General features: G+C 44.8%; 3 protein-coding genes across 4 annotated transcripts in view; all 3 read right to left on the reverse strand.

The window, feature by feature from the left end:
- Positions 1–24615, reverse strand: part of LOC140703934 (uncharacterized) — a 103099-nt gene extending 78484 nt beyond the window's left edge. Inside the window, exons 1-2 of one of the 2 annotated variants that reach the window (XM_078387786.1) lie at positions 24496–24615; positions 161–315 (exon numbers count right to left, since the gene is read on the reverse strand). The gene's annotated coding sequence lies outside the window, so the exon portion shown is untranslated. Of the gene's footprint in view, positions 1–160; positions 316–1000; positions 3336–24495 lie in introns of those variants that run through there. The other variant, XM_078387784.1, reaches the window with a different exon arrangement.
- Positions 4301–12339, reverse strand: LOC140703937 (uncharacterized). The gene is given in 2 exon segments (XM_078386797.1): positions 4301–6549; positions 10546–12339. Coding segments are annotated over 2 exon segments (2205 nt in total). The 5' UTR covers positions 11773–12339; the 3' UTR covers positions 4301–5571.
- On the reverse strand, positions 15384–24626 carry LOC110071519 (uncharacterized). The gene is given in 3 exon segments (XM_078387801.1): positions 15384–17396; positions 23560–23714; positions 24496–24626. Coding segments are annotated over 2 exon segments (1521 nt in total). The 5' UTR covers positions 23681–23714; positions 24496–24626; the 3' UTR covers positions 15384–15996.
- Positions 24627–25442: the final 816 nt, after the last annotated feature.

Here is a 25442-nt window from a genome sequence, read left to right on the forward strand (position 1 = left end):
GGCTCAGTAATATTATGAGTGAGAAGGATTTTTGAATTGTTGCAGATCACATGCTGAATAAGAGGGATGCCAACAAGCTGGAGCTAGTTGAGAAGAGAGCAACAAGGGTGATCAGGGGACTGGAAACCAAGCCCTAGGAGGAAAGACTCTATATATATACCTTCTAGATTCCGAAGGGCCTGTATAAGGGGAAAAAAATAATCATTTGCATCATCCACTGTTTGGTTGGCTCCTGCTTGTAGCTGCTTCTGTTCATCCTGAAGAGGAGCCTCTCCTTCCATGGGTGTTGATCAAAGGTCGACCTTCATCTGTCACCTTTAACAAGAGAGCAGAAGCTTTTTAGAGTAACAGATGGGACACCAGCCCTAACCTCAGTCATGAGTTCCATTGCCTTCGAAGGGAGAATCTAATTCAGGTGTTTATAGATGGAAGCCAGAATGCTACCATGTTACCCCATTAAGAGAAAATGTGGCATTTGGATTTCCTGCACTCCAACTCCCCAATTTATCTCAGAATTTCTCCTCTAGGGGAATTCTGGTAGTCCCAGTCTACAATTTCAGAAACCTTGCATTTTCCCTCAAGGCCTAGTCTTCAGAAGCCGCACTATAGATCTCCAGTTCCTGCCCCCCAAATCTGAGCTCAATGTAGTTTTTGGAAGGCACTGTCTATATAGAACCAAAAGAGCTATAAGATTACGCCCAGGAGGCATTGCAACAGGAAATGAATGATGTACAAAGCCCTGCTAGAGATGAAGAAAACACATGTGTCTGAAGGTGTGCGTCTCTGAAACAAAAATCTCAGGTTCAGGAATTCTGGGAACTGGCATCCAAAAATAATCCGAAGGAGACATCCCGAGAAGAGAACTTTGTCTCCAGCCCCACCACAAGTATGGGGAACATAGAGACGGTCTCCGTCTGGCAACATTCACCCATTGCAAAGTTATCTTTTCTGTTTCACCTTTTGTTCTCTCTCAGAAGCCCCGTATTTTCCTTTTACTTACCAAGGTGATGCCCAACTGCCCAGGAAAGCTCACAATCCAGCTACAGAAAAGCAGAAAATTTGGGGTAAAGGAATCAAAAGAGGAGTCACCCAGTGGGAGAATTTCAGCAAGAAAAAGAGCCAAAGTCAGCCCCCATATCTGGCTAAGGTGGTGATGGTGGTCTGGAAGTCTGTGTTTCCTTCTGCTGGTGACTCATTACTAATTGCAACTCTTCTCTTTTTCCTTTTATCATGCCCACATTCCCGCCTTGAAATTGAACCACCTGCTAAAGACCTTCCTGTCTTTATTCACTCATTTTCTCAGCTTCCACATGTTGTTCTTGTTTGATGTGGTTTCAAAAATTAAAGAACACACAAGCACACAATGGCTTAAATCCTTTGGCTTAGTGCAGTAAGTTGTGCTAGAGTAGGCCCATTGAATCAGTAGGGGTTTGGTGAGTCAACTGCAAAAGTTTCATTGATTCAAGTGGTCCTACTCGAGTATTCTAGTTGCTACTTCTTTTGCTAAAACAAGTAGCAACTGAAGTAGATCCATCTGAATCCATTGTCCCTACAGAGGGGTTGACATTCCCGATCCCCACTTGCTTCAACGAGCCACACAAGTGCAACATACGGTGTTAAGAAACAGGATTTCAGCCATCCACTGGAAACTGCGATTGATGTTTCAGTTCTGCTCACAGTCTGTTTCCCAAGGTAAGTAGGCAAATATAAGCCGGCATGCTATCCCTTGCCCCAGAGAAGGTTCTCAGCATGTTCTGGGCTCAGTATGTTTAGCTCACTCCAGGATTTGTTGCTCTTGTAGTAGTTGTAGTTATTGTTATCTGCTTCACGCTCATGGCAACACGTTGAATTAGAGACCTTCAAAAAGTCTTCTAATCAATGGTGCTGCTGAGCATTGCAAAAGCAAGACCGGGGTTTCCTTTATGGGCTCCATCCCTCTCTCACTTGGTCTTCCTGTTTTCCAGTCAGCCTTGTGTCCTCTTTGAAGGGGACCAGTTAATCCAGTACACATAAAATATATCTTAGCCTAACCATAGCCATTTTGCTTTCTGTAACTTGCTTTGCTATATGAATGTTTTGCTTAGGCAGGGAAGAATGAACAAGGGAGGTGGAGGGGGTGACCGTCAGAGTTTCTTCCAATTTACGATTAAGGCCTTTCTAAATGAGAAGTCTGTCCTTGGGAAGGAGAGTATTTTGACATGGAGAAGTGAATTAGCAGGAATATGTACCAATTATAGAAACCCCTTCCATTTCTCCACCTCCTCCCAACCCTCTTGGTCCCTCTTTCATGTTATGCCTTATAAAAATGTATACTTTTGCATCAGGGGGCATGCTTCTTCTCAGCATGATTTCAGCGTGAGAAGTTCACTCCTATTTTCACCCAGGAATTGGTCCTTAGGACTCCTGACCTTCAAATCTATTTATTAATTAGGTGAACCCACCTGTCAAGAGAATCCTCTCTTTCTCTGGGTCCTGATGAGAGTTGGCCCTCATTTCGCACCGGCAACAGTAGGGTAGAATCCAACAGTTGGGTCTCCAGGACTCACCTTGGTGAACCAGTCCCATTGCTTGGAATCCTAGAATCCTAGAAAAGTGAAGCTGGAAGGGGACTACAAGGTCATCCAGTCCAACCCCTTGCTTAAGGCAGGAGTTCAATCAAAGCATATCTGCCAGGTAATTATCTAAAGGTCAGCCTAAACCAGGTGCTTGCAGAGGTAGGGGCTAAGCCTTCCTCTCCCTACTGAATTCTTGAATAGGGATGGGGCATTTGAATTTCTTACACTTCAGCTCCCCAAATTATCCAAGAATTTTCTTGGCAGAATTTTGGGAGGTATTTTTCTATGGGAACAGAGCAATGAGTTGGATTAGCTGCAAGCAAGGTCGCAGAGCTCACTCACTCCAGAAGTGGAGAACATCTCAGCTGCAGCAGCTTGTGACGAGCCTGCAAGGCTCAAGCTCTTACTTGCAGTGAAGCAAAAAAAGGGGAACAAGAGAAAGTAACTTGGCTTCCCTCACCGCGCACACACCGTTTCTCCACAATTTGGGAGAACTTATTTGGAGGCTGAAATTCATTTTTACGTTTTCTTAATGCTTTGATTATTTTGAAGGTCTGTGTTTTGATCCAGCGCTGCCCATCGTGTGCTCTCTGTGCATCGCTTTGTAGTGTTAGGATGATTGCGGGGGGGGGGGTTAAGTTATTGCAGAATAGAAATGTCCTAATATATGAATCGTTAAATCTTCCCTGGCACACCTTAAGGGATGGAGAGGACACCGAAATGGGTGTGAGGTGGCCTGTTCTTCTCCACACTCACAAAGGAGGGCGTGGGAGCAAAATCCCCATATCTTTAGGTTTACACGGCTTCCGTCTGTCACCTAATTTAAGGGATGGGGAGAAGGCAGGCAGAAAAGGGCTCCAGGAGATGATGGCCTTCTCTTCAGGGAACGTTCTTCACCAAAGGCTGGAATAAATATCCTCAGTGAGAGGATCTTTTTGCACCCCATAAGGAGCCTGTGGGCTCAGAATCATCTTTTCCTTTTGCATCTCCATCTTTTGCATCTTCATCCCCAGCATTTACTTCTGGGGTTTCCCTGTCCAGCAGGTCTCTTTGTAAAGCGAATGGCTCTACATTGTCCCTTCCAGACCAAATCATCCTCAACTACTGTATTTTGCGCTCTCCCTGGCAGTGAGACCCCCACAGTCTGCATGTCTCCCAACTCCAGTGAGGGTAGAGGGTGAGCTCAGAGGGAAGAGAGAAGCCTCAGCAGGGCGTGGGTGGCAAGAGTGCAGGCGAGGCTCTCCCTGTTGGGGAGAAAAGTCCCACGGAGAGGAGCCGTGACCACCCTTGCTCTGTGACCCCACTGCACCGGGCCTGCCTCTGCACCCCCTGGGCTTGGAGGGAGAGGAAGACATGCCGAGATTATCCGTGTATTGGCATCTTTCAGCGTCCAGAACAACGAGATGGCTTTCTTTCACGGCCCCGTGGCAAGAGAGAGAGGGAGTCCACAGAAACCTACCTTGGCAGTAGGGAGGGAGAGAGAGCCGTGTTAGATTCGTGGATGGTGACTTGGGGGCCAAATGCTTTTTTTGGAGTGGACGAATTACCGCCTCTTTCAAGGTGGTAGGGACAACTCCCTATGTTAAAGAGGCGTTCACAGCCTCCTGGACCCAGGTGCTAACCCACCTGGCAGATCTTCCAATTAGCCAAGGTGGGCAAGGGTCAGCTATGGTGGACTACCACAGACTGAAATTGCCAAGGGTATTCTAATACTCTCAGGTACTTGTTTGAGTGTCATACCTATGGCCTTGCTTGCTCTCTGGTTCAATAGTTCATTTTGGTAATCGTGATATCACTCCTTAAATATCTCATATACTTGAAAACCCTTTTAGGGTTGCTGTAAATTACTCAAACTTTGTTCTCCTGTAAATAGGCTCAAGATTATTCACATTCATCCACTCAGGATCCAAATTTGCATAATCCAGGCTGATAATCTGAAGAGGACTCATTCCAGTCTGAACATTTATTTCAGTTCCATGGCAACTTTCATAAAATAATGAAGTTAGAATCATTTTAAAACCATCCCAGTAAAATTAAAACAATCAAAGATTAAAATAAACAACACATCACAGAACACAAGGAAAGAAGTTGCAAAATCATGTCTTCTTTCTGTAACAGAGTTCCCACCCTCAAAAGCGCATTCAGAGCATCATGCTTGTTAATTATCGACTTATTGCTGTAAAATGCCATTAGGAATGTGAGTTTTGTGACGTCGACAGAGAAAACGAATTCAATGAAGTTGAGGGGATTATGCCCGTTGAAGCCACCATAAGGTTTCTTTCTGAGGTACATTCATAGGTTCACAACAGCTTCATTCAACACCAGAGCTCTCCCTGTATTATGACCCTCCGTATGTTTTCTTCCCTGACTGGACATACGGATGGAGTTTAAGAAGTTCATTTCCTGCACATTTCAAAGTTTTCCCTCTCTGTGCATCTGTTGATGTTTGATTTTTTGAGCATTACAACAGAAGCATTCTCCACATTCTTTGCACGGATAGGGATTCTCCCAAGAGTCAACTATTTGTGTTCTACAAGATCTTTACTTCAAGAGAAGTTTTTCCCATATTATTAACATTTATTTGATTTCTCCCCAGCATGAATTTTTCGATGCATTCTAAAGGCTGAACGAGTTGTGAAGCTTCTCCCACATTCTTTGCAATGATATGGTTTTTCTCCTGAATGAATTCGGCAATGTATTATAAGGTTTCCGATTTGGTTGAAACTCCTCCCACATTTTTCACATTTATAGGGTTTCTCTCCTGTATGAATTCGCGGATGTAGTACAAGGTGTGACTTATAGCTGAACTTTTTCCCACATTCATTGCACTGATGGGGTTTCTTTCCTGTATGAATTTGCTGCTGAAGGCTAGGATCACTGCTCTGGCAGAAGCTTTCCCCACATTCTTTACAAGAATATGGCTTCTTCTCAGAATGACAGTACTGATGTACAGTACTTTAAAATTTGAGGAATGACTGAAACATTTTCCACATTCTTAGCATATATAGGGGTTTTCTCATGAGTGAATTTGTTGATGTTTTACAAGATTTGCCATTTGTCTGAAACTCTTCCCACATTCTTTACACTCATAGGGTTTGTCTCCTGTATGAATTCGCTGGTGTACTTGAAGTTCAGTGGTCCGGGAGAAACATTTCCCACATTCTTTACAAGAATAAGGTTTCTCCCCTGAATGCTGGCGCTGATGTACTCTAAAATTTGAGGAATCACTGAAACATTTCCCACATTCTTTACAAGAATATGGTTTCTCCCCTGAATGCTGGCGCTGATTTGCTTTAAAAACTGAGGAATGACTGAAACATTTCCCACATCCTTTACACTCATAGGGTTTCTCTCCTGTATGAATTCGCTGATGTACTTCAAGGTGTGCATTGCACTTGAAGGCCTTTCCACATTCAGGACATTTGTATGCTTTCTCTCCTGTGTGTATTCTTTGATGGCTTTCAAGTTCTGAACTTCTCTTGAAGCTCATGCCACACTCTATGCACTTATAGACTTTCTCTTCAGAATGCATTGGTTGAGGTGCTTTCAGGTCAGAGCTAAAGCGTTTGTGTTTCTCCCTCGTGTGAAATCTTGTATCTTCTGGGCTCCATCTGAAACTTTCTCCATCCTCCAAACACTGACACAGATTTATCTCATTGAGACATGTTGGACATTTCACTGGGCCTTTCCTCAGAGGGATATTTTGTTGATAGTGTGAGATTTGAAGAGCATTGATGCTCCAGTTTGTTGTTTTTCCCATTTCGTCTTCAGAGGCAACGCCACTTGGATATTTGTGAGATATATCTCTCTTCTGGTCTGCCTGATTCTGCCACAGTGATTCATTTCCATCCCAACAGCTCTCATTTTCATCCTCCCATCTTTCTGGCAATGTCCCATGGAGTCTTTCTTCCTTCTCTTTTGCTCCATCTGCTTGAAGGAGAGAATTAATAGTTAATTGAGGATCTAGTGGGTTTAGGGGGGATAAAGTGCCAGAGAAGAATGTTTATTGCATTCATCAACCTGCTTTCTATTCAGGAAATTTTTCTCATATTCCTTTCCTAAAATTTCTTGTTGTCGTTTAGTCGTTAAGTCGTGTCTGACTGTTCGTTATCCCATGGTCTAGAGCACTCCAGGCCCTCCTGTCTTCCACTGTCTCCCAGAGTTTGGTCTGGGAGGTCAGTTTTGAGGTTTAGCTAAAGATACAAGAGGTTCACTGGCTAACAAGTAAGTAATAATACCCTGAAAGACATTAACAAAATTCAAAAAGATCTTGATAATCCCAAGCTTTGGGCTGAAAACAACAGAATGAACTTTCACAGGGATAAGGGCTAAGTTCTCCACCTAGGGCAAATAAACCCCACAAATGAACAGTTACAAAATGGGGGATACTTGGCTCAGTAATATTATGAGTGAAAAGGATTTTGGAATTGTAGTAGATCACATGCTGAATATGAACCAAGAGCGTGAGCTGGCTGCAAAGAAAAGGCAAACACCATTTTATCCTGCAAGTATAGTCTCCAAATCCCATGAGGTACTAGTTCTCCTCTATTCAGCACTGGTTAGGCCTCATCTTGAGTTCCAGCTCCAGTTTCTGGACACCGCACTTTAAGAGGGATGCCAACAAGCTGGAGCTATTTGGGAGGAAAGCAACAAGGGTGATCAGGACATATATACCTTGTAAATCCTCAAGGGACCCTAAAAGGAGAATAAAAGCTTCATCTGTACAACCTTCAGAGCAAGGCCAAAGAGCCTGAAAAACCCACAACAACCATTAGATCCCGGCCGTGAAAGCCTTCACAAAAACAAGAAAGGGTTCATTTTCCCATCTATTTATAGCAAGAAACGGATGTTTGGGGGGGGGGGCAGATTCTCTGGCAGAAGCAAAGCTGAAAGGAATGAGAGTGCATTCCCAGGAGGTCTCCCTCTCCCCCCCCCCAGGCCTGTTTTTCCCCTCTTCTCCCTTCCTCTTTCCTACCCCCATTCATTCGCCCCCCTTTTCTTCCTCTCCACCTTTTGCAAAACAACAGGCGGGGAGGGGGGAGAGGCTAGAGCTAGGAAGGTTTCAGAGGAGCTCCTTCCTTTGGCAAATATAAGGGAATGTATTTGTTCAGAGAAGATGAAGGAGAGAGGGAAATCTTATTCCTCGGATCCATCCCGCCCTTTTGTTCCTGCAGTTCATTCCCCCACGCCCGCCTCGCTGTTCATCCATGAAAACATCCATTAGGCGAAACGGGGGGGGGCAGCTAGAGGTCTGAGGGTCGTCTTCTCTTCAGAGCGCCTCAAAGACGAACGAGAAGCGGTGAGGGGGCCGCGTCTGTCTCCTCCCGTCTCTATGGTCCCCGGCGAAGGGGACTGCAGGGAGATAAAGAGTTTCCCGCCTCAGGGCCTGGAAGGAGGTGCGCCATTCTGTGGAAGGGGTGCACAGTATGGGGGGGGGCGTTATTTCAAAAAAGAGGAAGGAAACCCTCCCCCACCTGAGGGTTTTGGATGGAGGTGGGTCTTCTCCGTGCAATCCGGATTGCCAATCAGGCCCCCTCCCCCCCCCCGTCTGCATTACAGCAATGCCTTGCAAGGCAGGCTTTTACTTGCTTCTCTGATTAGGGGATGTTCGGGGAAGAGAGGTGGGATTCTCTGGGTCCCGATCCCACCTCTGGAGACAGGACAACTCCACCCCCTTTTAGGAGCGTGGCTCCTAAAAGGAAGGCACACATGATCTTCTCCCCCCCTCTCTCTCACACACAGAGACACAAACAGACACACAACCCTTTGCTTGAATCCTGGAGGCCCCGGTGGTGGTAAAAAAGGGGGGGGGGACAAGAGAAAGGAACTTGGTTTCCATCACCACGCACCGCACCCTTTCTCCAAAACTTGGGAGAACTTATTTGGAGGCTGCCGTCCATGTTTATGTTTTCTTAATGCTTTGATTATTTTGAAGGTCTGTGGTTTGATCAAGCGCCGTCCATCCTGTGCTTTCTGTGCTACTGTTAGGATGATTGGAGCGGGGAGGGTATTGCAGAATAGAAATGTCCTGATCAATGAATCATTAAATTTTCCATGGCAAACCTTGAGGGACAGAGAAGACACCGAAATGGGTGAGAGGTGGCCTGTTCTTCTCCACACTCACAAAGGAGGGCGTGGGTGCGAAATCCCCGTATCTTTAGGTTTACATGGGATCCGTCTGTCACCTAATTTAAGGGATGGGGAGATGTCAATTTCGTCCCTGTTTACCTTCGAAGCTTCCCTGAAGTGTTGCTTCTGAGCAGGAAAAATCTTTTTTCTGAAATGAAGGCAGGCAGAAAAGGGCTCCAGGAGATGATGGCTTTCTCTTCAGGGAACATTCTTCACCAAAGGCTGGAATAAATCTCCCCAGGTAGAGGATCTTCTTGCACCCCATAAGGATCCTGAGTACTCAGAATCATCTTTTCCTTTTGCATCTCCATCCCCAGCATTTGCTTCTAGGGTTTCCCTGTCCGGCAGGTCTCTTTGTAAAGCGAATGACTCTGAATTGTCTCTTCCAGACCGAATCATTCTCAACTACAGTACTTTACGCTCCCCCTGGCAGCGAGACCCTCACGGTCTGCATCTCTCCCAGCTCCTGTGAGGGTGGAGGGTGAGCTGAGAGGGAAGAGAGAAGCCTCAGGAGGGCATGGGTGGCAAGAATGCAGGTGAGGCTCTCCCTGCTGGCGAGAAAAGTCCCACGGAGAGGAGCCATGTCCACCGTAGCTACGTGACACCACTGCACTGGGCCTCCCTCTTGGCCCACTGGGCTTGGAGGGAGAGGAAGGCCCACCGGGATGGTCCATGTGTTATCATATTTCACCGCCCAGTACAACGAGATGACTTTCTTTCATAGCCCCATGGCAAGAGAGAGAGAGAGGGAGTCCACAGAAACCTACCTTGGCCGTAGGGAGGGAGAGATAGCCACGTGAGGTTCATGGATGGTGATTTGTGGGCCAAATGTTATTTTCGGAGTGGCCAAATTACCGCCTCTTTCAAGGTGGTAGGGACCACTCCCTCTCTTAAAGAGGCGTTTGCAGCCTCCTGGACCCAGCTGCAAACCCACCTGGCAGATCTTCCAATTAGCCAAGAATGGGGAAATGTCAGCTGTGGTGGACTACCACAGACTCAAACTACCAAGAGTTTTCTAATACTCTCAGGTACTTGTTTGAGTGTCATACCTATGGCCTTGCTTGTTCATTTTGGTAATCGTGATGCCACTCCTTAAAAATCTCATATACTTGAAAACTCTTTTAAGGGTTGCTGTAAGTTACTCAAACTTTGTTCTCCTGTAAATGGGCTCAAGATTATTCACATTCATCCACTCAGGATCCCAATTTGCATAATTCAGGCTGATAATCCGAAGAGGCCTCATTCCAGTCTGAACATTTATTTCAGTTCCAAGGAAACTTTCATACAGTAATGAAGTTAGAATCATGTTAAAACCATCCCAGTAAAATTAAAACAATCCAAGATTAAAACAATCAACACATCACAGAACACAAGGACGGAAGTTGCACAAATCATGTCTTCTCTCTGTAATGGTGTCCCCACCCTCAAAAGCTCATTCAGAGCATCATGCTTGTTAATTATCCACTTACTGCTGTAAAATGCCATTAGGAATGTGAATATTGTGGCGCCGTCGGAGAAAACGAATTCTTTCTGAGGTACATTCATAGGTTCACAACAGCTTCATTCAACACCAGAGCTCTCCCTGTAGTATGACCCTCCGTATGTTTTCTTCCCTGATGGGACATATGGATGGAGTTTAAGAGTTTCATTTCCTGCACGTTTCAAAGTTTCCCCTCTCTGTGCATTTGTTGATGTTTGATGTACTGAGCATTACAACAGAAGAATTCTCCACATTCTTTGCACGGATAGGGATTCTCCCTAGAGTCAACTATTTGTGTTCTACAAGATCTTTGCTTCAACAGAGGTTTTTCCCATATTATTAACATTTATTTGATTTCACCCCAGCATGAACTTTTCAATGCATTCTAAAGGCTGAACGAGTTGTGAAGCTTCTCCCACATTCTTTGCAATGATATAGTTTTTCTCCTGAATGAATTCGTCGATATATTATAAGTTTTTCCATTTGGTTGAAACTCCTCCCACATTCTTCACATTTATAGGGTTTCTCTCCTGTATGAATTCGCTGATGTACTACAAGGTGTGACTTATAGCTGAACTTTTTCCCACATTCATTGCACTGATGGGGTTTCTTTCCTGTATGAATTTGCTGCTGAAGGCTAAGATTACTGCTCTGGCAGAAGCTTTTCCCACATTCTTTACAAGAATATGGCTTCTTCTCAGAATGACAGTACTGATGTACTTTAAAATTTGAGGAACGACTGAAACATTTTCCACATTCTTTGCATATATAGGGCTTTTCTCATGAGTGAATTCGTTGATGTATTACAAGCTTTGCAATTTGTCTGAAACTCTTCCCACATTCTTTACACTCATAGGGTTTCTCTCCTGTATGAATTCGCTCATGTATTACAAGGTTTGCCTTGTGGCTGAACTTTTTCCCACATTCATTGCACTGATGGGGCTTCTCTCCTGTATGAATTCTCTGGTGTACTTGAAGTCCAGTCTTCTGGGAGAAACATTTCCCACATTCTTTACAAGAATAAGGTTTCTCCCCTGAATGCTGGCGCTGATGTACTCTAAAATTTGAGGAATCACTGAAACATTTCCCACATTCTTTACAAGAATATGGTTTCTCCCCTGAATGCTGGCGCTGATTTGCTTTAAAAACTGAGGAATGACTGAAACATTTCCCACATCCTTTACACTCATAGGGTTTCTCTCCTGTATGAATTCGCTGATGTACTTCAAGGTGTGCATTGCACTTGAAGGCCTTTCCACATTCAGGACATTTGTATGCTTTCTCTCCTGTGTGTATTCTTTGATGGCTTTCAAGTTCTGAACTTCTCTTGAAGCTCATGCCACACTCTATGCACTTATAGACTTTCTCTTCAGAATGCATTGGTTGAGGTGCTTTCAGGTCAGAGCTAAAGCGTTTGTGTTTCTCCCTCGTGTGAAATCTTGTATCTTCTGGGCTCCATCTGAAACTTTCTCCATCCTCCAAACACTGACACAGATTTATCTCATTGAGACATGTTGGACATTTCACTGGGCCTTTCCTCAGAGGGATATTTTGTTGATAGTGTGAGATTTGAAGAGCATTGATGCTCCAGTTTGTTGTTTTTCCCATTTCGTCTTCAGAGGCAACGCCACTTGGATATTTGTGAGATATATCTCTCTTCTGGTCTGCCTGATTCTGCCACAGTGATTCATTTCCATCCCAACAGCTCTCATTTTCATCCTCCCATCTTTCTGGCAATGTCCCATGGAGTCTTTCTTCCTTCTCTTTTGCTCCATCTGCTTGAAGGAGAGAATTAATAGTTAATTGAGGATCTAGTGGGTTTAGGGGGGATAAAGTGCCAGAGAAGAATGTTTATTGCATTCATCAACCTGCTTTCTATTCAGGAAATTTTTCTCATATTCCTTTCCTAAAATTTCTTGTTGTCGTTTAGTCGTTAAGTCGTGTCTGACTGTTCGTTATCCCATGGTCTAGAGCACTCCAGGCCCTCCTGTCTTCCACTGTCTCCCAGAGTTTGGTCTGGGAGGTCAGTTTTGAGGTTTAGCTAAAGATACAAGAGGTTCACTGGCTAACAAGTAAGTAATAATACCCTGAAAGACATTAACAAAATTCAAAAAGATCTTGATAATCCCAAGCTTTGGGCTGAAAACAACAGAATGAACTTTCACAGGGATAAGGGCTAAGTTCTCCACCTAGGGCAAATAAACCCCACAAATGAACAGTTACAAAATGGGGGATACTTGGCTCAGTAATATTATGAGTGAAAAGGATTTTGGAATTGTAGTAGATCACATGCTGAATATGAACCAAGAGCGTGAGCTGGCTGCAAAGAAAAGGCAAACACCATTTTATCCTGCAAGTATAGTCTCCAAATCCCATGAGGTACTAGTTCTCCTCTATTCAGCACTGGTTAGGCCTCATCTTGAGTTCCAGCTCCAGTTTCTGGACACCGCACTTTAAGAGGGATGCCAACAAGCTGGAGCTATTTGGGAGGAAAGCAACAAGGGTGATCAGGACATATATACCTTGTAAATCCTCAAGGGACCCTAAAAGGAGAATAAAAGCTTCATCTGTACAACCTTCAGAGCAAGGCCAAAGAGCCTGAAAAACCCACAACAACCATTAGATCCCGGCCGTGAAAGCCTTCACAAAAACAAGAAAGGGTTCATTTTCCCATCTATTTATAGCAAGAAACGGATGTTTGGGGGGGGGGCAGATTCTCTGGCAGAAGCAAAGCTGAAAGGAATGAGAGTGCATTCCCAGGAGGTCTCCCTCTCCCCCCCCCCAGGCCTGTTTTTCCCCTCTTCTCCCTTCCTCTTTCCTACCCCCATTCATTCGCCCCCCTTTTCTTCCTCTCCACCTTTTGCAAAACAACAGGCGGGGAGGGGGGAGAGGCTAGAGCTAGGAAGGTTTCAGAGGAGCTCCTTCCTTTGGCAAATATAAGGGAATGTATTTGTTCAGAGAAGATGAAGGAGAGAGGGAAATCTTATTCCTCGGATCCATCCCGCCCTTTTGTTCCTGCAGTTCATTCCCCCACGCCCGCCTCGCTGTTCATCCATGAAAACATCCATTAGGCGAAACGGGGGGGGGGGCAGCTAGAGGTCTGAGGGTCGTCTTCTCTTCAGAGCGCCTCAAAGACGAACGAGAAGCGGTGAGGGGGCCGCGTCTGTCTCCTCCCGTCTCTATGGTCCCCGGCGAAGGGGACTGCAGGGAGATAAAGAGTTTCCCGCCTCAGGGCCTGGAAGGAGGTGCGCCATTCTGTGGAAGGGGTGCACAGTATGGGGGGGGCGTTATTTCAAAAAAGAGGAAGGAAACCCTCCCCCACCTGAGGGTTTTGGATGGAGGTGGGTCTTCTCCGTGCAATCCGGATTGCCAATCAGGCCCCCTCCCCCCCCCCGTCTGCATTACAGCAATGCCTTGCAAGGCAGGCTTTTACTTGCTTCTCTGATTAGGGGATGTTCGGGGAAGAGAGGTGGGATTCTCTGGGTCCCGATCCCACCTCTGGAGACAGGACAACTCCACCCCCTTTTAGGAGCGTGGCTCCTAAAAGGAAGGCACACATGATCTTCTCCCCCCCTCTCTCTCACACACAGAGACACAAACAGACACACAACCCTTTGCTTGAATCCTGGAGGCCCCGGTGGTGGTAAAAAAGGGGGGGGGGACAAGAGAAAGGAACTTGGTTTCCATCACCACGCACCGCACCCTTTCTCCAAAACTTGGGAGAACTTATTTGGAGGCTGCCGTCCATGTTTATGTTTTCTTAATGCTTTGATTATTTTGAAGGTCTGTGGTTTGATCAAGCGCCGTCCATCCTGTGCTTTCTGTGCTACTGTTAGGATGATTGGAGCGGGGAGGGTATTGCAGAATAGAAATGTCCTGATCAATGAATCATTAAATTTTCCATGGCAAACCTTGAGGGACAGAGAAGACACCGAAATGGGTGAGAGGTGGCCTGTTCTTCTCCACACTCACAAAGGAGGGCGTGGGTGCGAAATCCCCGTATCTTTAGGTTTACATGGGATCCGTCTGTCACCTAATTTAAGGGATGGGGAGATGTCAATTTCGTCCCTGTTTACCTTCGAAGCTTCCCTGAAGTGTTGCTTCTGAGCAGGAAAAATCTTTTTTCTGAAATGAAGGCAGGCAGAAAAGGGCTCCAGGAGATGATGGCTTTCTCTTCAGGGAACATTCTTCACCAAAGGCTGGAATAAATCTCCCCAGGTAGAGGATCTTCTTGCACCCCATAAGGATCCTGAGTACTCAGAATCATCTTTTCCTTTTGCATCTCCATCCCCAGCATTTGCTTCTAGGGTTTCCCTGTCCGGCAGGTCTCTTTGTAAAGCGAATGACTCTGAATTGTCTCTTCCAGACCGAATCATTCTCAACTACAGTACTTTACGCTCCCCCTGGCAGCGAGACCCTCACGGTCTGCATCTCTCCCAGCTCCTGTGAGGGTGGAGGGTGAGCTGAGAGGGAAGAGAGAAGCCTCAGGAGGGCATGGGTGGCAAGAATGCAGGTGAGGCTCTCCCTGCTGGCGAGAAAAGTCCCACGGAGAGGAGCCATGTCCACCGTAGCTACGTGACACCACTGCACTGGGCCTCCCTCTTGGCCCACTGGGCTTGGAGGGAGAGGAAGGCCCACCGGGATGGTCCATGTGTTATCATATTTCACCGCCCAGTACAACGAGATGACTTTCTTTCATAGCCCCATGGCAAGAGAGAGAGAGAGGGAGTCCACAGAAACCTACCTTGGCCGTAGGGAGGGAGAGATAGCCACGTGAGGTTCATGGATGGTGATTTGTGGGCCAAATGTTATTTTCGGAGTGGCCAAATTACCGCCTCTTTCAAGGTGGTAGGGACCACTCCCTCTCTTAAAGAGGCGTTTGCAGCCTCCTGGACCCAGCTGCAAACCCACCTGGCAGATCTTCCAATTAGCCAAGAATGGGGAAATGTCAGCTGTGGTGGACTACCACAGACTCAAACTACCAAGAGTTTTCTAATACTCTCAGGTACTTGTTTGAGTGTCATACCTATGGCCTTGCTTGTTCATTTTGGTAATCGTGATGCCACTCCTTAAAAATCTCATATACTTGAAAACTCTTTTAAGGGTTGCTGTAAGTTACTCAAACTTTGTTCTCCTGTAAATGGGCTCAAGATTATTCACATTCATCCACTCAGGATCCCAATTTGCATAATTCAGGCTGATAATCCGAAGAGGCCTCATTCCAGTCTGAACATTTATTTCAGTTCCAAGGAAACTTTCATACAGTAATGAAGTTAGAATCATGTTAAAACCATCCCAGTAAAATTAAAACAATCCAAGATTAAAACAATCAACACATCACAGAACACAAGGACGGAAGTTGCACAAATCATGTCTTCTCTCTGTAATGGTGTCCCCACCCTCAAAAGCTCATTCAGAGCATCATGCTTGTTAATTATCCACTTACTGCTGTAAAATGCCATTAGGAATGTGAATATTGTGGCGCCGTCGGAGAAAACGAATTCTTTCTGAGGTACATTCATAGGTTCACAACAGCTTCATTCAACACCAGAGCTCTCCCTGTAGTATGACCCTCCGTATGTTTTCTTCCCTGATGGGACATATGGATGGAGTTTAAGAGTTTCATTTCCTGCACGTTTCAAAGTTTCCCCTCTCTGTGCATTTGTTGATGTTTGATGTACTGAGCATTACAACAGAAGAATTCTCCACATTCTTTGCACGGATAGGGATTCTCCCTAGAGTCAACTATTTGTGTTCTACAAGATCTTTGCTTCAACAGAGGTTTTTCCCATATTATTAACATTTATTTGATTTCACCCCAGCATGAACTTTTCAATGCATTCTAAAGGCTGAACGAGTTGTGAAGCTTCTCCCACATTCTTTGCAATGATATAGTTTTTCTCCTGAATGAATTCGTCGATATATTATAAGTTTTTCCATTTGGTTGAAACTCCTCCCACATTCTTCACATTTATAGGGTTTCTCTCCTGTATGAATTCGCTGATGTACTACAAGGTGTGACTTATAGCTGAACTTTTTCCCACATTCATTGCACTGATGGGGTTTCTTTCCTGTATGAATTTGCTGCTGAAGGCTAAGATTACTGCTCTGGCAGAAGCTTTTCCCACATTCTTTACAAGAATATGGCTTCTTCTCAGAATGACAGTACTGATGTACTTTAAAATTTGAGGAACGACTGAAACATTTTCCACATTCTTTGCATATATAGGGCTTTTCTCATGAGTGAATTCGTTGATGTATTACAAGCTTTGCAATTTGTCTGAAACTCTTCCCACATTCTTTACACTCATAGGGTTTCTCTCCTGTATGAATTCGCTCATGTATTACAAGGTTTGCCTTGTGGCTGAACTTTTTCCCACATTCATTGCACTGATGGGGCTTCTCTCCTGTATGAATTCTCTGGTGTACTTGAAGTCCAGTCTTCTGGGAGAAACATTTCCCACATTCTTTACAAGAATAAGGTTTCTCCCCTGAATGGGAGCGCTGATGTACTCTAAAATTTGAGAAATCACTGAAACATTTCCCACATTCTTTACAATAATATGGTTTCTCCCCTGAATGCTGGCGCTGATGTACTTTAAAAGCTGAGGGATGACTGAAACATTTCCCACATTCTTTACACTCATAAGGTTTCTCTCCTGTATGAATTCTCTGATGTACTTCAAGGTGTGCATTGCGTCTGAAGGCCCGTCCACATTCTGGACATTTGTATGTTTTCTCTCCTGTGTGTATTCGTTGATGGCTTTCAAGTTCTGAACTTCTCTTGAAGCTCATGCCACACTCTGTGCACTTACAGACTTTCTCTTCAGAATGCATTGGTTGAGGAGCCTTAAGGTCAGAGCTAAAGCGTTTGTGTTTCTCCCCTGTGTGAAAACTTGTATCTTCTGGGCTCCATCTGAAACTTTCTCCTTCCTCCAAACAGTGACACAGATTTATCTCGGCGTGACATGTTGGACATTTCACTGTACTTTTCCTCAGAGGGATGTTTTGTTCATACTCTGAGTTTTGAAGAGCACTGATGCTCCTGTTTGTTGTTTTTCCCATTTCGTCTTCAGAGGCAACGCCGCTCGGACATCTGTGAGATCTGCCTCTCCTCTGGTCTTCCCGATTCCGCCTCAGTGATTCATTTCCATCCCAACAGTTCTCATTTTCATCCTCCCCTCTTTCTGGCAATGTCCCATGGAGTCTTTCTACCTTCTCTTTTCCCTCATCTGCTCAAAGGAGAAAATTAATAGTGAATTGAGGATCTAGTGGGTTCAAGGGGAAAAGGTGCCACAGAAGAATGTTTATTGCATTCATCAACCTGCTTTGTATTCAGGAAATCTTTCTCATATTCCTTTTCTAAAATTTGTTGTTGTTGTTTAGTCGTTATGTCGTTTCTGACTCTTCAATACCCCATGGACCAGAGCACACCAAGCCGACCCACTGCTTCCCAGAGTTTTGTCCGGGAGGCCAATTTTTAGGTTTAGCTGAAGACACACAGGTTTAGCTGATGGACATGATAAAGGACAAAAATGGAAGGGACCTCACAGAAGCAGAAGACATCAAGAAGAGGTGGCAAGAATACACAGAGGAATATTATCAGAAAGATTTGGATATCCCGGACAACCCAGACAATGTAGTTGCTGACCTAGAGCCAGACATCCTGGAGAGTGAAGTCAAGTGGGCCTTAGAAAGCCTGGCTAACAACAAGATCAGTGGAGGTGATAGCATTCCAGCTGAACTATTTAAAATCTTAAAAGATGATGCTGTTAAGGTGCAACATTCAATATGCCAGCAAGTTTGGAAAACTCAACAGTGGCCAGAGGACTGGAAAAGATCAGTTTACATGCCAATCCCAAAGAAGGGAAGTGCCAAAGAATGCTCTAACTACCATACAATTGCACTCATTTCACACGCTAGCAAGGTTATGCTCAAAATCCTACAAGGTGGGCTTCAGCAATATGTGGACCGAGAACTCCCAGAAGTACAAGCGGGTTTCCGAAGGGGCAGAGGAACTGGAGACCAAATTGCTAACATGCACTGGATCATGGAGAAAGCCAGAGAGTTCCAGAAAAACATCTACTTCTGCTTCATTAATTATGCAAAAGCCTTTGACTGTGTGGACCACAGCAAACTATGGCAGGTCCTGAAAGAAATGGGTGTGCCTGACCACCTTATCCATCTCTTGAGAAACCTATATGTGGGACAGGAAGCAACAGTTAGAAGTGGATGTGGAACAACTGACTGGTTCAAAATTGGGAAAGGAGTACGACAAGGCTGTATTTTGTCCCCCGGCTTATTTAATTTATATGCAGAATACATCATGCGGAAGGCTGGACTGGAGGAATCCCAAGACAGAATTAAGATTGCTGGAAGAAACATCAACCACCTCCGATATGCAGATGATACCACTATGATGGCAGAAAGTGAGGAGGAACTAAAGAACCTTGTAATGAAGGTGAAAGAGGAGAGGGCAAAAAACAGTCTGAAACTCAACATTAAAAAATCTAAGATCATGGCCACTGGCCCCATCGGGTCCTGGCAAATAGAAGGGGAAGATATGGAGGCAGTGACAGATTTTACTTTCTTGGGCTCACTGCAGATGGAGACAGCAGCCATGAAATTAAAAGACGCCTGCTTCTTGGGAAGAAAGCGATGACAAACGTTGACAGCAACTTAAAAAGCAGAGATATCACCTTGCCAACGAAAGTCCGCATAGTCAAAGCTATGGTTTTTCCTGTAGTGATGTATGGAAGTGAGAGCTGGACCATAAAGAAAGCTGACCGCCGAAGAATTGATGCCTTTGAATTGTGGTGCTGGAGGAGGCTCTTGAGAGTCCCCTGGACTGCAAGGAGAACAAACCTATCAATTCTAGAGGAAATCAACCCTGAGTGCTCACTGGAAGGACAGATCCTGAAGCTAAGGCTCCAATACTTTGGCCATCTCATGAGAAGGGAGGACTCCCTGGGAAAGACCTTAATGTTGGGAAAGTGTGAAGGCAAGAGGAGAAGGGGACGACAGAGGATGAGATGGTTGGAAAGTGTCACCGAACAACCAACATGAATCTGACCCAACTCTGGGAGGCAGTGGAAGATAGGAGGGCCTGGCGTGCTCTGGTCCATGGGGTCACGACGCGTCGGACACGACTAAACGACGACGAAGACACACAAGGTTCAGTGGCTAACATGTGAGTGTTAATACCCTGAAAGACAGGAACAAAATTCAAAAAGATCTTGTTTCAGCTCAAGTATTGGGCTGAAAACAACAGAATGAATTTTCACAGGGATAAGTGGAAAATTCTCCACCTAGGGTAAATAAACCCAAGAAATGAACAGTTACAAAATGGGGGCTACTTGCCTCAGTAATATTATGAGTGAGAAGGATTTTGGAATGGTTGTAGATGACACACTGAATAAGAGGGATGCCAACAAGCTGGACCCAGTTAGGAAGAGATCAAAAAGGGTGATCAGGGATTATATACCTTGTAAATCATCCTCAAGGGCCTCTAAAAGGAGAAGAAAAGCTTCATCTCCCTCATCCTCTTTTTGGTTGGCTCCTGCTTGTAGCTGCTTCTGTTCATCCTTAAGAGGCGCCTCTCCTTCCATGGGTGTTGATCAAAGGTCGACCTTCTTCTGTCACCTTTAACAACAGAGCAGCAGCTTTTTAGAGTAATAGTTGGGACACCAGCCCTAACCTCAGTCATGAGTTCCTTTGCCTTTGAAGGGAGAATCTAATTCAGGTGTTCATAGATGGAAGTCATAATGCTACCACCTTACCCAATTAGGTAATGGGACAAGTCAGCATCTCTGTCTCCCAAATTTAGAGGGATGAGAAAGAAAAAGATCCAGAAAATGGAGCAACAGCCAGCTTTGGGACTGGCAAGTTTTCCCCATTTTCAGACAGAATTTTCTATTAGTACTAAATCCTCTTGAAAGAGTATTTTTATTTTGATTACAGGTGCCTCACCTGGATTGGTGGGAAACAAGAGGTACAGCTGGGTGTCATAAGCATATTGCTGACTCCTCAGCCCAAACCTCCAAGCGGTTCCATGTAGATGTTAAACAGCATGGGGGACAGTATCAAGCCCTGAGGAACTCCATGACACAAGAACCATGTGACAGAGCAACTGAGCCTCGTGGCGCAGTGGTTGAACCGCTGTACTGCAGCTAAAACTGTGCTCACGACCTGGGGTTCAAATCCCAGGTAGCCGGCTCAAGGTTGACTCAGCCTTCTATCCTTCTGAGGTTGGTAAAATGAGTACCCAGCTCGCTGGGGGGAGGGGCAATGTGTAGCCTGTATAATAAAATTGTAAACCGCCCAGAGAGTACTTAAAGCGCTATGGGCCGGTATATAAGCAGCACGCTTTGCTTTTTTGCTTTGCTTTTGTCCCCCAACACCACTCTCTGGACACAGTCAGCCAGGAAGGAGCGGAACCACCGTAAAACAGTGCCCCCAACTCCCAACACAGCCAGGCTATCCAGAAGGACACCATGGTCGGTGGTGTCGAAAGCTGCTGAGAGGTCCAGGAGTATCAACAGGGTCACACTCCCCCTGTCTCTCTCCCTGCAAAGGTAATCATACAGGGCAACCAAGGCAGTCTCCATACCAAAACCTGGCCTGAAACCCGGGTGAAATGGATCCAGAAAATCCATTTGATCCAGCAGCTCCTGGAGTTGGCCGGCCGTAACCCACTCCAACACCTTGCCCAATTAAGGGAGGTTCGCTACTGGTTGGTAGTTAACCACTAGCCTTGGGTCCAGGTTAGGTTTTTTTTTAGGAATGGCCGAATTACCACCTCTCTCAAGGTGGTAGGGACCACTCACTCTCTTAAAGAGGCCTTCACGGCCTCCTGGGCCCAGGTGCGAACCCACCTGGCAGATCTTCCAAGAAGCCAAGGTGGGCAAGAATCGATGGGCAAATGTCAGCTGTGGTGGACTACCACAGACTCAAACTACCAAGGGTTTTCTAATACTTTCAGGTACTTGTTTGAGTGTCATACCTATGGCCTTGCTTGCTCACTTGTTCAATAGTTCATTTTGGTAATCGTGATACCACTCCTTAAATATCTCATATACTTGAAAACCCTTTTAGGGTTGCTGTAACTTACACAAACTTTGCTCTCCTGTAAATAGGCTCAAGATTATTCACATTCATCCACTCAGGATCCCAATTTGCATAATTCAGGCTGATAATCTGAAGAGGCCTCATTCCAGTCTGAACATTTATTTCAGTTCCAAGGAAACTTTCATACAGTAATGAAGTTTGAATCATGTTAAAACCATCCCAGTAAAATTAAAACAATCCAAGATTAAAACAATCAAAACATTACAGAAAAGGAAGGAAGTTGCACATATCATGCCTTCCTTCTGTAACGGCGTTCCCACCTTCAAAAGCTCATCCAGAGCATCATACCTATTGCTGTAAAATGCCATTAGGAATGTGAGTTTTGTGGAGAAAGCGAATTTAATGAAGTTGAGGGGATTATGCCCTTTGAAGCCACTATAAGGTTTCTTCGTGAGGTACTTTCATAGGTTCACATTCAACACCAGAGCTCTCCCTGTAGTATGACCCTCCGTATGTCTTCCCTGATTGGACATATGGATGGAGTTTAAGAAGTTCATTTCCTGCACGTTTCAAAGTTTCCCCTCTCTGTGCATCTGTTGATGTTTGATGTACTGAGCATTACAACAGAAGCTTTCTCCACATTCTTTCCATGGATAGGGATTTTCCCCAGAGTCAACTATTTGTGTTCCACAAGATCTTTACTTCAACAGCTTTCCACCATATTATTAACATTTATCTGATTTGTCCCCAGCATGAATTTTCCGATGCCTTCTAAGGGCTGAACTAGTTGTGAAGCTTCTCCCACATTCTTTACACTCATAGGGTTTCTCTCCTGTATGAATTCGCTGATGTACTACAAGGTTTGCCTTCTGGCTGAACTTTTTCCCACATTCATTGCACTGATGGGGTTTCTCTCCCGTATGAATTCGCTGGTGAACTTGAAGATGACCACTCTGGTAGAAAGATTTCCCACATTCTTTACAAGAATATGGTTTCTCCCCTGAATGGAAGCGCTGATGTACTCTAAAATTTGAGGAATGACTGAAACATTTCCCACATTCTTTGCATGTATAGGGTTTCTCTCCTGTATGAATTCGCTGATGTAATTGAAGATGTGCATTGCGTCTGAAGGCCTGTCCACATTCAGGACATTTGTATGCTTTCTCGCGTGTGTGTATACTTTGATGGCTTTCAAGTTCTGAATGTCTCTTGAAACTCACGCCACACTCTTTGCACTTACAGATGTTCTCTTCAGAATGCATTGGTTGAGGTGCTTTAAGGTCAGAGCTAAAGCATTTCTGTTTCTCCCCTGTGTGAAATCTTGTATCTTCTGGGCTCCATCTGAAACTTTCTCCATCCTCCAAACAGTGACACAGATTTATTTCGGCGTGACATGTTGGACATTTCCCTGGACTTTTCCTCAGAGGGATGCTTTGTTGATACTCCGAGCTTTGAAGAGCACTGATGCTCCTGTTTTTCTCTCTCCCCATTTCGTCTTCAGAGGCAACGCCGCTCGGATATCTGTGAAATCTGTCTCTCCTCTGGTCTGCCTGATTCTGCCACAGTGATTCTTTTCCATCCCAGCAGTTCTCCTTTTCATCCTCCCCTCTTTCTGGCAATGTCCCCTGGAGTCTTACTTCCTTCTCTTTTGCCCCATTTGCTCGGAGAGAATTAATAGTGAATTGAGGATCTAGTGGTGAAAAGGGGGAAAAGATGCCAGAGAAGAACGTTTATTGCATTCATCAACTTGCTTTTTTATTCAGCAAATCTCTCTCATATTTCTTTCCTAAAATTTGTTGTTGTTGTTTAGTCGTTAAGTCGTGTCTGACTGTTCGTTACCCCATGGACCAGAGCACGCCAGGCCCTCCCGTCTTCCACTGCCTCCCAGAGTTTGGTCCGGGAGGCCAATTTTTAGGTTTGGTCAAGTTTCAGCTCATGCATTGGGCTCAAAACAACAGAATGAACTTTTACAGGGATAAGTGCAAAGTTCTCTACCTAGGGTAAAGAAATCCCGCAAATGAACAGTTACAAATTGGGGAATACTTGGCTCAGTAATATTATGAGTGAGAAGGATTTTGGTATTGTTGTAGATCACACGCTCAATATGAACCAAGAGCACAAGCTGGCTGCAAAGGAAAGGGAAACACTATTTTATCCTGCAAGTATAGTCTCCAAATCCCATGAGGTACTAGTTCTCCTCTATTCAGCACTGGTTAGGCCTCATCTTGAGTTCCAGCTGCAGTTTCTGGACACTGCACTTTAAGAGGGATGCCAACAAGCTGGAGCTAGTTGGGAAGAGAGCAACAAGTGTGATCAGGGGATATATACCTTGTAAATCCTCAAGGCCCTCTAAAAGGAGAAGAAAAGCTTCATCTGCGTCATCCTCTTTTTGGTTGGCTCCTGCTTGTAGCTGCTTCTGTTCATCCTTAAGAGGAGCCTCTCCTTCCATGGGTGTTGATCAAAGGTCGACCTTCTTCTGTCACCTTTAACAACAGAGCAGAAGCTTTTTAGAGTAACAGTCGGGACACCAGCCCTAACCTCAGTCATGAGCTCCATTGCCTTCGAAGGGAGAATCTAATTCAGGTGTTTATAGATGGAAGCCAAAATGCTGCCACCTTACCCAATTAAGAGAAAATAATGACGTGGCATTTGGATTTCCTGCACTCCAACTCCCCAATTTATCCCAGAATTCCTCCTCTGGGGGAATTTTGGTAGTCCCAGTCTACAATTTCCTTGTATTTCCCCTCAAGGCCTAGTCTTCAGAGGCTGCACTATAGATCTCCAGCTCCTGCCCCCTCCCACAAATTCCAGGGCACTGTAGTTTTTGGAAAGCACTGTCTATATAGAACCGAAAGAGCTGTGAGATTACACCCAGGAGGCATTTCAAGAGGAAATGAATGATGTAAGAAGCCCTGTTAGAGATGAATAAAACACATGCCTCTGAAGGTTTGGGTCTCTGAAATAGAAATCTCAGATTCGGGAATTCTGGGAACTGGCACCCAAAAATAATCCGAAGGAGACATCCCTAGAAGAGAACCCTCTCTCTAGCCCCACCGCAAGTATGTGGTACATAGAGAGACCATCTCCGTCTCGCAATATTCGTCCATTGCAAAGTTATCTCCTCTGTTTCACCTTTTGTTCTCTTTCGGAAGCCCCATATTTTCCTCTTACTTACCAAGGTGACGCCCGACTGCCCAGGAAAGTTCACAATCCAGCTACAGAGAAGCAGAAATTTTGGGGGAAAGGAATCAAAAGAGGACTCACCCAGTGGGAGAATTTCTAGCAGCCAGGAACAGAGCAAAAGCCAGCCCCGATATCTGGCTAAGGTGGAGATGGTGTTCTGGAAGTCTGTGTTTCCTTCTGCTGGTGACTCATTACTAATTGCAGCTCTTCTCTTTTTTCCTTTTATCATGCCCACATTCCCACCTTGAAATTGAACCACCTGCTAAAAGTTACCCTAAGATTTGCAAGGAAGTCTGGAGTTTCTAGTTCAAAGCAAAAGAGAGATTCAGGTATAAAGAAAATCTTTTTTCTAAGGCAAAAAATTTGAGAAGCGTTTTTTCCTTTCATGTCTTCATTTTCATATTTTTATCACTAACCTTCCTGTCTTTATTGATTCATTTTCTTAGCTTCATCATGTTGTCCATGTCTGAGGAAATTTCAAAAATTAAATAGCATAAAGGCATTCAATGGCTCAAATCTTTTGGCTTAGTGTAGTAAGTTATGGTAGAGTAGGCCCATTGAATCATTAGGGTTTTGGTGAGTCAACTGCATAAGTTCTTTTGATTCGAGTGCTCCTAGTATAGAATTCTAGTTGCTACCTCCTTTACTAAAACAAGTAGCAACTCAAGTAGATCCATCTGAATCCATTGGCCCTACAGAGGAATTGACTCTCCGGATCCCCACTTGCTTCAACGAGCCACACAAGTGCAACATATGATGTTAAGCAACAGGATTTCAGCCATCCACTGGAAATTGCGACTGACATTTCAGTTCTGGTCACAGTCGGTTTCCCAACGTAAGTAGGCAAATCCCAGCCGGCATGCTGTGCCTTGACCCAGAGAAGGTTCTCAGCATGTTCTGGGCTCAATATAATTTAGCTCACTCCTGGATTTGTTGTTCTTGAAGTAGTCGTAGTCATTGTTATCTGCTTCATGCTCATGGCAACACGTTGAATTAGAGACCTTCTAGGACTACTCTATTTGGAACTT

Source organism: Pogona vitticeps, chromosome 2, assembly GCF_051106095.1.
Source record: "Pogona vitticeps strain Pit_001003342236 chromosome 2, PviZW2.1, whole genome shotgun sequence".
In the NCBI taxonomy this organism is placed as follows: domain Eukaryota; kingdom Metazoa; phylum Chordata; class Lepidosauria; order Squamata; family Agamidae; genus Pogona; species Pogona vitticeps.